General features: G+C 34.6%; 1 protein-coding gene across 1 annotated transcript in view; it reads right to left on the bottom strand.

Moving 5' to 3' along the window:
• The window catches only part of COL25A1 (collagen type XXV alpha 1 chain), a 293,688-nt gene that overhangs the window by 99,574 nt on the left and 180,391 nt on the right, over positions 1-13,723 (bottom strand). The window contains exon 5 of the mRNA XM_070949158.1: positions 13,025-13,042. Coding sequence (XP_070805259.1) covers positions 13,025-13,042 — 18 coding nt within the window. The remainder of the gene's footprint in view (positions 1-13,024; positions 13,043-13,723) is intronic.

The raw sequence follows: 13,723 nt of genomic DNA, 5'->3' as shown, positions 1-13,723 counted from the left end.
GAGTGCCCAGTGCTTTAGATCTGAAGTAAAAAGAAGCTTCTGGGAATGTGGAGATGGTTCCATTAAACCTGCCTTCAACTTCTAAGCATTTTGGTTTAGGATTGCATATCCACCCACTGCTTCTAAAGAATGAATCCAACAAAAGGCACTTTTAGTTAAGGAGTTGCAGCCATGTGTTAATTATATCCCATTGTGTATCTTTTGGCCTGGTTGCACTGCATAGCCTCATCTGAGAGACATCACAAAGTCTTTTTCATTTTGTCCTAAGTTTTTAATGGTGTTAATGAGCTAACAAAGAACGGCTCTTAACTTAGGAGTGTACAATTGTTTATGGCCAAGCAGGTTCACAGGGTTTTGTGCTGCAGGATGAAGATCAAACAGCAAAAACATATCATCGGTTTAAACAACTACAGTATGAGATGATTCAGATATTTAAAACATAAAAAAGAGGCTTTTCCATCAGGTATGTTCCAGTCCCTCTTCATATACAACACTAGGATAAGGAATGCCAAACCTATTTTTAATTGTATCCAGAATCTAACTAAATATTAATGTCTTCTTATAGACTCAACAAAAGGAAAATCAAATAAAGTTTACCATAAAAGCACATTGGATAATTTTTATGCATACTGTATATGTGCTTTCAAGTCCATCTTGTCTCCTAGCAAGTTTCTGCATTTTTCTTGGGAAGGTTTTCAGAAGTGGCTTGCTACTGTCTTGTTCCTAAGTCTGAGAAAAAATGATTAGTAATGCTATACAGCTTGTTTTGATCACTACCCCAAGAATGCTGTTATCAGTACAGATAGTCCTTGACTTACAACAATTCTTTTAGTGTCTATTCAAAGTTACAATGGCATTGGAAAAAGTGACTTATGACCATTATTCAGTTACAACCTTTGCAGCATTCCCATGATCATGCAATCAAAATTCAGATGCTTGCCAACTGGTTCATACTTATGGTTGCAATGTCCCAGGGTCATGTGATCTCAGGGGTGAAATGTAAAATTTGTTACTACCGGTTCTGTGGGCGTGGCTTGGTGAGGGGGGGGTAATGTGACTGGGTGGGCGTGGCCAACTTTTTTTTTAAAAAACTTTTCAAAGCATTTTTTCTAATGCTTTGAAAAGCCTCTCTGACGATCAGGCAACTCAACTGAGATTGTCAGAGACTTTTCAAAGCATTTTTTTTACCACCTCTTCAGCCAAGAGGTTGCAGGAAAAAATGCTTTGAAAAGCCTCTGACGATCCCAGTTGAGTCACGCGATCATCAGAGGCTTTTTTTTTTTACTTTTAAAAGCATTTTTTCATTGGAAGAGGTTGTAGAAAAAATGCTTTTAAAAGTAAAAAAAAAAGCCTGATGATCGTGCAGCTCAGCTGGCATGGTGGTGGGGGGTGGGGTGCAGGGATTTTTGCTACCGGTTCTCTGAACCACCCGCTGCCATCGCTACTGGATCGGGCAATCCGGTCTGAACCGGGAGCATTTCACCCCTGTGTGATTCCCTCTTTCAACCTTCTGACAAGCAAAGTCAATGGGGAAGCCAGAGTCACTTAACAACCATGTTACTAACTTATCCATTGAAGTGATTCACTTAACAACTGTGGCAAGAAATGTCATAAAATAGGGCAAAAGTGTCTTACCAAATATCTCACTTAACAACAGAAATTTTGGGCTCAATTGTGGTCGCAAGTGAAGGACTACCTGTATAATAGGCAAAGTTAATTTCAAAGACTATTTCAAAAAATAAAAGGCTGATAAAAATGAAAAAAAAAAAGAGGGAAACAGGGATGACTTTAACACTTATTTAATCTTAACTGAAGAAGAGCAGTTATCAATCTGGACATATTGCACAATGGCAAAAGTATTTCAAAGTCTTATTTTCCAAGTATAGGAAAACGACATTTGAATTCCTCCCCCCCCCACCAGCCTCTGGATATGCTAATCTCTTCTCAGTTGGACTGAAGCCAAGATAATAAATCCCAGATTTTTTCATTCATGCTCAGAAAAGTTTCTGCCAATGCTCACATGGAACTCCTGGCACTCAAGAAAGAGATTGGTCTTTCGATCAAAGTTCCATTAAATTTACAGTCTGTGTCAAGTACACTCCAAATGATCAAATATCTAAATTTTCATATACCTGTTCTTTCTGCATATATTCCCAGCAATATTATCAACACAGGTTACTCAAAGTAGTCAAAGGTGAAGATTTCCAGGAAACAGTCACATTCTAACCTTTGCTACTTTACTTTAACTTTTATTTGATTTGTATACCGCCCTACTCCCGAAGGACTCAGGGCGGTGAACAGCCAACAATAAAATACATACATACAAAATTTAAAAAACAGAAATAAAATCGAATTAAATAGTTTGGCCCAGACAGATTAAAACCCCAATCAATTTAAAACAGATTTAAACTTTGAAGATTAAAAGATATTAAAAATATTAAAATATTAAAATTGTTTAAAAAGAGGGAGAAAGTTAGGCCAGGCCCGCCTGGTGAAATAAAAAGGTCTTTAGAGCGCAGCGGAAGGTGCGCAGATCCAGGATCCTCAGTATGGCTACTGGCCATCTATGTTGAATTTGCACGACCATCTAAATATTGCTTCCATGGATGCCACAAACAATTGTTTGCAGTTCATGTCTAATTATGAATTTGACTTATAGATGAATTCACCATATACTTATTACATCTATATTACACTTACAAAAACCTGTGTAATATGTCGGCCGAAAGAAACTTAACATTCAATACATTTCCATGTCTAACAATGGACTTGAAACTGGTTCTCCTCAGTTCTATTCCAACAAGATAGCTACTATATCCCACTGATTCAAGCCATTCTTTTTCAGGCTTAGCGTCTAATTCATATATAAATATAAGGAGAAATGACACAGGAAATGAACTACACAGAACTGAATTGTTTTATTCAGGCTGCCAAGGAAAATGTTGTCACTACATTGGTAATGGAGGAAAGTATGAGAAAAACTATTCACACAACACTGGATTCCATCAAGTGTGTGAAAGTATTCTGAATACTGGAGCGTGCCAAATAAAATATTGTTATTATTTTGTATTAAAAATAAAGACTCCTGCATTCCAAACTTGGTGTTTAATAATCGAAAAGGATTGTCAGATAGGGTTTTTGTCTTGTTTTGTTTTTCAACAGCACAAGTGAGTTGTCCTTTTCTTTTTTCCTTTTTTTAAAGAACTTCCTCGTTTTTACCCTAACAGGCTTGAGGATTTTAATTTCTTTAATTAATTACATGAATTTTAGTATTGTGGTTTGTCGCCCCTATATTAAAATAGAAAGCATTTATCATGTACACCAAACAGGATAATTTTCCTCTGTGCAATTTCCTACTTCAGAGCAGATTCTTCCCATTTATTATTTTTTTATTACCCCACTATATGCTACAAAGCTTTTTTAAAAAAATTATGTTTCCCCTTTCTGTATCTACAAATGCCACTATAAAATCGGATTGTAAAGGACGTGATAAATTGTTTCTATAAAGTCATAAATAGTCTGCAAGGCAAAAGTAGTAGTAAACTGTTGATACAAAGCAATAGTTGTGTAAGGTATTTCCCCAAAGGCACCAAAATTACTGTAGTGGTGATATAAAACATAACCAAGCTCTCTCTCCAAAATATAGGTTATGTTTTGTTTTCCTTGGAAATATTTAATAAAGGACTTTAGTTGGTAAAATAGCACCCACAGAATTTTGAAGGGGGAAAGATGCAAAATTTAGGAGTCTGTAAGGCAATGTGATATGTTTTTAAATTATCCCCAAGGATTCAATATTCTTTCTCATCTTGCAAATTTGCAAGCTGTGAGATTATCACCTTCTTGGGTTGAGGTCTCAAATACAATATAAATGAATTACAAATCATTTACAAATGCTGGCTACAATTCAATTCAACCAAGTTAAACATGCTGAAATCCTGTTAATTTCAACGAGACAGATAAGCATGTGCTTACATATACCCCCTCGAGACTGAAGGTACTGCAAAATATTTAACTTGAATTGCATTATGTTACAGTATGTGGAGTGAATGGGAAAGCTAGAAAGAGGATGTCTTTTAAAATTTTCAATAAAGCAATTTAGATTTTGAGAGTTCCTTTATATTAAACATTCTTATATTCTGGTGACGGGGAATTCTCTTTCCAATACACTAATAATTTCCTTTCCATAAAGGGATTTATTAGGGTTTATTGCTAGATGAAACCTAAAAGCTCTGGTGTTTCAAGGTACAAATGAGAGCAGGTAAAGTTAAACAGTAACTGGAAGTCTTGGAGGTTATTGTCTTACCCATAAATCAATATAACACAGCAGCACAGAGATAATACTCACACTGTAGATTGTAAATCATATATTGCTATAATATGTAAACAACTGAAAGTCTCAGAAGATGGCTCATGAAGTTTCTGAAAGCTTTAAATGGGAATCTCAGCAAGATAGTTTATGGTATCAGCCAAGAAAAGAAAACCTGTATCACGAATTATTGGGCAAAAAAATCCAGTCAGTGGAATTCATAGGAACCAGTCCAATAGTTTACAGAACAGAAAACCAGAGGAAGCTTGGTATAATGACAAGAAACCATCTCCAACAAAGATAGAAGCCTGAGACATCTCTTTTTACACCAAGAGCCTTCATATTTAACTCATTAATGGAGCTGAACCTTTTCTTTACAATAATTATACAATTAGCTGCTGTTTTTAACTGATATCTGCCTTAGGGCTATGCACAGGGAAGGCTGGGCTCCATCTGTCCAGTATCAGAGTCAATAGCCACCTGTGCCGAGTCAAACTTATATAACACAGGAACTGCTCTAAATGGCTGACTGCTTCATAGCTACCCATGAATATTACTAGTCCATTGGATTCTTCTTTTTCTGCTCCAGCCAAGGAGTCTTTAACACATAATGATGGTATTATGTGGCACCATAGTTTCAATTGTCAGGCTTTCAATGAATAATTCTTCCAAAGAGGATAAGAATTGTATCAAGAGCCAAAGTTTCTCACAGCAGAACAGCAGATGTTGTGTTAACAGCAAATATTTCATGGCAAAAAAGCTCAAAGTTAAAATTTTTAAACCCTTCTCTGTTCTATCACTGATAATACTTGATAATGAAACATTTGCAAGAAAACAACCAAACATAACCCACCCACCCCCCAAAAAAATCACCTTTGCGACACCTGGAAGATTGAGAATCTTCACAGACATTTAACCAAACTCAAAGACCATCGAGAACTTCATAGATCAACCCTGAGCTACAAATATTCTCTTCTGTTGGTTAAAATTGTATTAAGCCAGGGGGAAAATCAGGAAAAATAAGCATTGCATTTAAACTGTAGTGCGTTTAACAGAAACTACACTGTCTTTCTACACTCCTAATAGCAGTTTTATTCCAATAAGAATTCTTATGTAGGCTTGCTGTATTAAGTATGAGAAGTTTCTGCAGAATTTGAAAAGTCCCAGAATAATGCCACTACTGTTTCTTTTAAAAAGTTTTCTTCCCTATCTGAGAAGCCTTTCACTTTTCTGCTTTTCCATCTCTTATTGACTTCCTTTCACTTTAACTGTCTGCCAGTTAAAAGCATAAGGGAATTTCATAACAATGAAATTCCACATCAAGTTCTCAAATTCTCTACACAGACTATGCTTCAAAATGTTAAGTCTAGTCACTAAAAACCACATGAACCTGCGGTCATTGCCAAAGGTTAGCAAATAAGTGTTCCTAGGTTGGATCTGTGATACCAAACAATTAAGAAAGGTTGATTTAGCTTTTCTTCCATTCTGCATGTTCAGGTTAATTTTCCATCTCAAACTGACAGTCCCCCATAGGAGCATTTACTTTGCAGAGAAATAATACTGTATGTCAGTCTGTGCTTACCTGTACAACAAAGGGTACTGCTGTAGAAATCTATCTTCAGATCCTGTTGCTTTTGTTGTATGCCCTACTTCTTCTCCGCAAGGAGGAAGAAACATGATGATAGCAATAGCAACAGGAAGAAAGGAGAGCAATTCTTTTGCTTCCCATTAACTTCATAAGCATGTGGTGCCTTTCTGCAAACTGCATTGTGCATGGTGACATAGGTTGACTTATTTTGTAAGGGAAGGTCCTTTAATTAGTATACATTGACCCTTTAATTGTAAGACTGCCAATGGTAGTGATCTGGAGCTAGCACATTTATAAGCATCCAATACTTATCCTTTGTCTTTGAGTTATGGATAAAGAGGAATTTCACATACTGAAACAAGAATTTCCTTGCTTGCTAATTATGTCTTGCCAGCCTATGGGTGGGGGATGGGACCATATAGCCTTTTTACTGAAATGAACCTTTGTATAATTAATGACAAGGTTTCTGTAGAAATAAGACAGAATAACTAAAGTTTAGAAAAAGCTGCTGTTAATCCTCCCCCCCTCCCCCCCGATAACTGGCTGGTTATTTTTGTTTGTACAAACCATACGAGCATCTGCATTTTTCAGTTCTAGCTGTTGAGTGTAGTGCAGATAAATGTATTATCATGTACAACTTGCTATGAACTTGTGTGAAAGGTTTTTCAAACTGGTTTTTGCATTGGTTGAAATTCTATTTTCCATAAGTGATTTTTTTTTAACCAGAAAAGCACTGAGATTCCTGAGGTTTAAGGGCTATCTTTTCCCATACAGAAGATCCATGCTAAATTAACAATAGTTTAGTTATTAGTTACTACAGTTTGAATACAATACCAAACCGTTAACAAGAAACAAGAAACTGCAAATAAGCATTTAGAAAATGCATTCCATCCTAACCTCTTTACCGTGTTTTCCCGAAAATAAGACCCTGTTTTATATTTTTTTCAACCCTAAAATAAGTGCTTGGCCTTATTGCCATGCGCTCAAAAGCCTGATTGGGCTTATTATCAGGGGATGTCTTATTTTGGGGAAAACAGGGTAGAATATCACCCTAAATTTGCCATTCAAAGATCAGTGAGATCATTTGAAGGAAATTCTGCATCTCTACTTTAAATTTCAGGAAATTATTTGTTAGATGTACTTGTTTCTTGTTTCTTTCTGATTTTACTGCTGCACTGTAGTGTTAATCTGAATAAAAAAATTCAATTTGTGCATATTTTTTAATTAATTTGTGCTGTTCAATTGTATTTTCCAGCTACTTAGCACAAGCAATATATTTGGAATGGGTATGTGTATGCAGTATAGAGTGGTTTGAATTAGAATCAGAATTATTTTGACATGCAATTTTGTGAACTCATATGCTATATGGAATATTTTGCCTTGGCTTCATATTAACGGGGAAAATCTTTACATTTACAAAACATTCCCAAAGAATCAAAAATAAATCCTTTCCAAATGACAAATAAAACTCAATCTTTATTACTGCCATAGCATACAATAATGTATTACATTATTTGAACACTTTGGCAGAATTTCTATAGTAGTGTTCTGCTTCACAATTCCGGCAATTTAATTGGATTATTGAAAAGACTATAATTTGAAAAACAAAAGTCATTTTCTTTGAAGCAAAAAGTTAATTAAAAGACCCAGTAAGTCTAGAATAATCTATATATTCACTTTATTGTTAATACTGGTTTTCTTTAAAGCCATTTGTAAGAAAATCTGTATAATAAAAAGAATCAAATGGAAGTCATAGTTCATTATTTTCAGTACTTTTAATGTATCAGAAGATACAGAAAATACTTTATAAAATCATACACCCCCTCTTGTGCACAGTAATTTGCTTAGTAATTTATGAGCAATGCAATTTCTTCCTTTATTACTGTTTGGTAGAAGAGCTGCTTTGGAAAAAAATATTCTTTCTTAAATTCTACCTCTAAAACATTGAAAACATTTTGAATCCTGTTGTTATCACTTGGTTCTCTTATAGCATAGAATTCTCTCTTCATTTATACAGAAACAATTAAACCTAGCACCAAACAAATCATACAATATAAGCAAAACCATGTTAGAATATGACACTATAATTGTAAATCTTAATCTTCTTCATTAGTTAGGGGAGTACTATTTATTCTGAATGAATGAATGAATGAATGAATGAATGAATATCCATTAGAATTCCATAACTACATATTACATTAAAATATTTGGAAAGGTTCGAATTCCTGCCTTTTTCTCACATTTCTTGAAAATATAGTTAAATGTAGCCAATAATTAGAACATAGAAGACTTTTTAGGAGCAGACACTTTTAGATATAGTAAATCAAATTACCATTTATAAATCTTAGTGTCAGCGTTCCGAATAACATACCCATTGAAAGCAGGACTCCAAGGCAGGTAGATTCTTCAAAGAATATCTTTATTGGATATATCATGTCAGCACAGCAAGTGAAAACCAACTCTAAAAATTCCTATGGTTTTCACCTAATTAAAAGAGCAAAACTTTTCCCCTTCCCAGTGTCATCAGTCACATTGTCCAATGAATAAAAATGGCAGGCTCCTCTCCTCCTTCCCCAGCCACCTGTTACAATGACTTTGGTTCCTACAGGAAAACTTTTAATTTTTACTGTAAGCTGGGCTATCTATTTCCTCCTTCTCTTCCCTCTCTCAGGCAACTATGAGGCAGCACAAGATGGCTTCAGCCAGGTTCACTTCAGAGTTGACCCCTAGCTTACCCAAACTAATCCCAAAATGCTAAAATGATAATGTCTGGTTAGAACTTGAATCAAGATCACCAAGATTTCTCAGAGCTGCAGACGAGATCGTTGTCATCAGTATGACAATCGTCACAAGCAAAGACTGCTAACTATTCAATTTATTTATTTATTTATTTATTTATTTTTTTGGCAAATTGTTCAAGGAATGCTTCTTAGAATAAATCCTACTGCAGGTATATTTTCTGCATCTCCCAAGTCTTATCCACAAATGCAAAAGAAAAAATTAAATCAATTTTGTTCTCAATCAATAAATATCTACTATTATAATTTCACAACTAAAATTACATTGAAATATTTGGTAGAGGAGGAAACAATTACTGATCCAAATTACTTGAATATGCAAGTAAAGGCAACCAATAATGGGACTAGGGAGGGACTAGGACTGGGAAGATGGAAGGCTTTTTAGGATCAGAGATTTTATCATTGAAATAAATCTAGGTCAATATACTTTGCAAGAGAAGTGGTTAAAACTTCAATGTAGATTCCGTTAGGTTTACCATAGCAAAATACTGGAAAGCTTATCTATATTTGTCTTTCGCTCAAAATTATTTAGAAGTGTGGCTGAAAAATTAATGTGACCAAAAAAGAGAATTGAAAAACACTTAAATGAAGGATTGTTTTATTCAGATTTGGTCTTAAATCTTTCATAAGCTTTTTCCATCTTAGTTTATAAAGAGAGATTTGGGACTGAAAATACTGAATATTGATGTTTAGAAATCTTGATGTATTTCTCTTTAAAAATTTATACATATCCATGCCCTAGTTTTCCCAAATTTTGTTTTCCTTTGTTTTATTTCTTTCTCTTATTTTAATTAATTTATCGATATGTGACAGGTTCATTAAAAAAAGAAACAAGATTAGAGAAAAAGTTTCTGCCATTAACAGAAGACTTTGCCCATCCATCTTTCAATGTAATATTTTTGCAACATCAATCAGTACTTTCAAAGTATCACATATTATGAAACGTTCTTAGTCTAAGCTAGGTTATTGCTATGTTAGTTACAATGCCCACCAGCAGTTCTCCAGTTTTAGACAGAAGTGATTTCCAAGACCGAGCGTTCATAAAAATACCAGAATACACAAATCCAAAAGATCTGGAAAGTCCTTAAGCAACTACACTAAACTTTAGCAGCTAAAGTTCCTTCATGATGTAAATGTAGAGTTTAACGCCTTATAAAATGCAGCCCTCGTAAGTCCTTGAAGTAAATTATGTTGGCTCCAAAAGGATTTCCTTACAGAATCCAACCTTCATTATAATTTTTGAATTGTTAGATTATATTAGACATAATTTTAATTTATTATAATTCTAATATATCTTTCATATAACTCTATTAACTTTCTCTTTCTTTATATATAAATAAATACAGAATTGTCACAGTGTCAATGCATATACAAACATATTTAGATAAATATTGAGCAACATGTAATGTCTGATTTAGCATAGTGATCAGTGTCAACATATGGATAAATTTGATTGGATAACCAAATTTAAAGCCATTTTAACCATGGCCATTACTGGAACATCTTGCAGCAAACAATATTTGTTGGCTTAACCTATCTCAAAAAAAAAAGTACTGAGAGTAACAGCAGAATCTCGTATATAAGAGACAAAATGATTGCAAATTAGAAAGTGATTTGATAAATAAGAACTTCCTTAGTATTAGAATAAAAGCTTTAGTATTAGTTCTAAAATGAGCCAATATGTCAGAGTTATAGTATCTTGCTTTGTCTTCATATATCCACATAAGCAACCAAAGATAACAGTTAATACTTGCTTTGATGATAAGGAGCTAAGAGCACAGTTCAATTTAGCTTCTTATAAGGTAAAGGTGAAGGTTCCCCTCGCACCTATGTGCTAGTCGTTCCCGATTCTAGGGGGTGGTGCTCATCTCTGTTTCAAAGCCGAAGAGCTGTCCGAAGACGTCTCTGTGGTCATGTGACCAGCATGACTAAACACCAAAGGCGCACGGAATGCTGTTACCTTCCCACCAAAGGTGGTCCCTATTTTTCTACTTGCATTTTTTATGTGCTTTCGAACTGCTAGGTTGACAGAAGCTGGGACAAGTAATGGGAGCTCACCCTGTCATGCGGCACTATGGATTCGAACCGCTAAACTGCCAACCTTTTGATCGACAAGCTCAGCATCTTAACCACTGAGCTACCACGTCCCTTATTTAGCTTCTTATAGGGAAGCTCTAATAAGAAAAGGATTGGTTGAAAGGGATTAATATCAGTACCAAGACTTCATTATGTCAGAAATTCTGGGAAGGAGTACTTGCAGAGGAAAAGAGAGGAAAAGGAGAAAATGCCTGAAACCGACTTAGCCATTCAAAATGTCTTTCAAAAATTTTGCTCTACATTTTGGACAGAGAAATCAGGTAGTTGATTTCCCAGAATTTTTCAGCATAGGTAAAAACTCCCAACAAATTCTCAAGTGCAATATTATCCCTTCATACTGGTATAAAGATCAATACTGAAATGTCTAAAGGAGAAGTTCTCTCATAAGGGTTTCTCCTGGGAAATATGAAAAACCAGGGAGGCTACAGAGCAATGGTTATCTCAACTATTGGACAGATGATTGCACAATGAAGGATAAGGTATTAATATATCATAACTATATAAGTGTAAGAATACATTCCACTTCTAAGTGCTTATCAGAAGTTCTCTTGGAAATGTTTTAAAAGATAATTATCTTTCATAAAATTAAATGAAAACTGGAAGAAATAATTGCAGAATTCCTTGCTCTGGCACTAATTTAACACACTGTAGTTCCTTTTTGTTGTTGTTTATATAAAGTTTCTCCATTCAACTACCTCATAATGTAAGCCAGAGAACACAAACTTTTCCCCACCAGTAATGTGAAATGGCTTAACCCCAAGAATATAATCAAGAAGTAATTTTTTATACAACGAAAGATATTTAATAGAAAACATATTGCTGAAAAAAATCAGAAAAGGTCAGATACTTAAATATGAACATTTTAAAAAATTGAATTCAGGATCCTTTGATTCTGTACTAACATTTTCCCTTTGTTACTTTGTTACTAACCAAGCTTTGTTACTGAGTACAATGGAACTTACACGTCATAATAAATGTTCATATATGATTTTATTCTCAAGGCTGGTGAAGCAGCTGAAGTAGCCATAGCCATGTTTCAAGAGTACTGTTATCATCACAAGTCACAGCTTATATGAATAATTTTTTAACAGTATGGTGTGATCACTTCTTCCCCTGTTCTGTTTTTCTACTAAAAGCTTTACAAATTCTGCACAATTATTTCTCAACACCTTTCTTGAATGTGCTCAAATATATTCTCTTTCAGATGAGATCATATTTATTTAATTAAGACCAAGGCTCGTGCTATACTTAAATAAAGCAGACATAACTCTCAGGCTTTCAAATAATTAATCAAAGTGGCCAATTTTATCTTAAATAACTAAAGGTTTCCTGGTTTCTGGCAGCATTATTAACATATGATTAATAAGCAGTTAATGAAAACCAGCTCTAGTAATACATTTGTTAAGATACTTTATCTTAGTTCAAAGTTAGGTGACATTGTTTTAAACCTTAGTTCAGAGGCATTTGTCATTTAGCAATACATTCTTAAAAGTATTATCTCATCAAGCAGCTGATAGAATTCAAAACATATGGGGGCCCATTTGTTCTGGAAAATAAATATGGCTTACTGTGTCATGTTATTATTGTGCCAGTTAACAGCAATCTAAATGTAGCCCAATTGAGCTTATTTGTCTGCTCCATGGTTTTGTAATAATTATCCTAGTTGGATTTTATGATTGGAAACAATAGAAAGACAAAAGCAACTGTAGGTAACCCTAAAATTCTATAAATATAGGGAAAATGGTTGGGAAGATGGAATTCCAGTGCACTCCAATGTATGCACATACTACTGTACCAGTAGTAAGATTCAAATCCCGGTGCTACCAGTTTGCTATTGGAAGCGTGCGGGTGCGCTTGTTCACTTTGCGAGCGCATGGCACTTCTGTGCATGCGCAGAGTGTCTTTGATGATGTCTGGCGACATTCATTCACCTGAACCAGGACAAACTGATAGCAACCCACCCCTGTACTGTACCTGTTGGGGAAAGAAAATCATGATATGGGATCTTTCAAAAAGAGTTTGAAATTGCAGGGGTGTCAAACTGGCAGCCAGCGGGCCGATGCATCACATGCAGGCCACGCCCATCCAGCTCTGCGAAGGGAAAAATTATCACAATACATTACGTGATGGCAATGTGACATGGTGAGTTTGACACCCGTGCGCTAGTTTTCTACACTGCATTATTTTGTTTTCCATTCTCTTTCACTAACAATAATAACATAAGATGATACTTACTTGAGGACCAGGTTGACCCTATGTAGAAAAGAGAGAAAAAAAGAAAGAACAATTTTAAACACCAAACCCATTTTAAAAAAAAAAAAGCATAAAGAGTTTTAGCTTTCTAACAAGATGACAATGCAATGATTTTGAGAGTCTATTCAAAAACATTTGGTTGAAATTCCAATTGCAAATTTAATCAAAGGTAAAAACATCCCCTACTATAATGACAAAATTATTTCAGCAAATTAAGTTTCTTCTTTAGTGCAAGTTAGGAATGTACTGTGTGGAGGAACAAGGTCATATTATTTTCACAAGGTGCTGCTAATGATCTATATAGAAGCATATTAATAAAGTAGCATTATTGTTTGATAATTAGATTTCAGTAGACCAGCTTCAAAGTAATCTCTATAAACCTTATCCAAAAACCAAAAACAACCACCACCAAATCCTTAACTGCAAATACAATACAATAATTAACCTTCAAAGAAAGTCCAGCCCTTGGGGGGGCAGAAATATTAATTGGCTTTTTCAACTCTTCAGATCTAACAAATTGCTGGTAATAGGTTTTTTTAACAGCTATTCCATCCTTCAGTTAATATTTTTGTCCATCCAAAATACATTGCTTTCAAAATTGTCTCTTTAAAGTGATAGTTTTTTTCCATATTAGTTCATGTTGTAATTTTAAAAATATGACTACATACAGTATGTTGTTGA

The sequence above is a fragment of the Pituophis catenifer genome, unplaced genomic scaffold (assembly GCF_029215685.1).
Source record: "Pituophis catenifer annectens isolate HBS135680 unplaced genomic scaffold, rPitCat1.0.hap2 SCAF_8, whole genome shotgun sequence".
Lineage (NCBI taxonomy): Eukaryota > Metazoa > Chordata > Lepidosauria > Squamata > Colubridae > Pituophis > Pituophis catenifer.
Note: the sequence above shows the minus strand (reverse complement) of the source record. Positions and strands in the feature narration are given on the sequence as shown.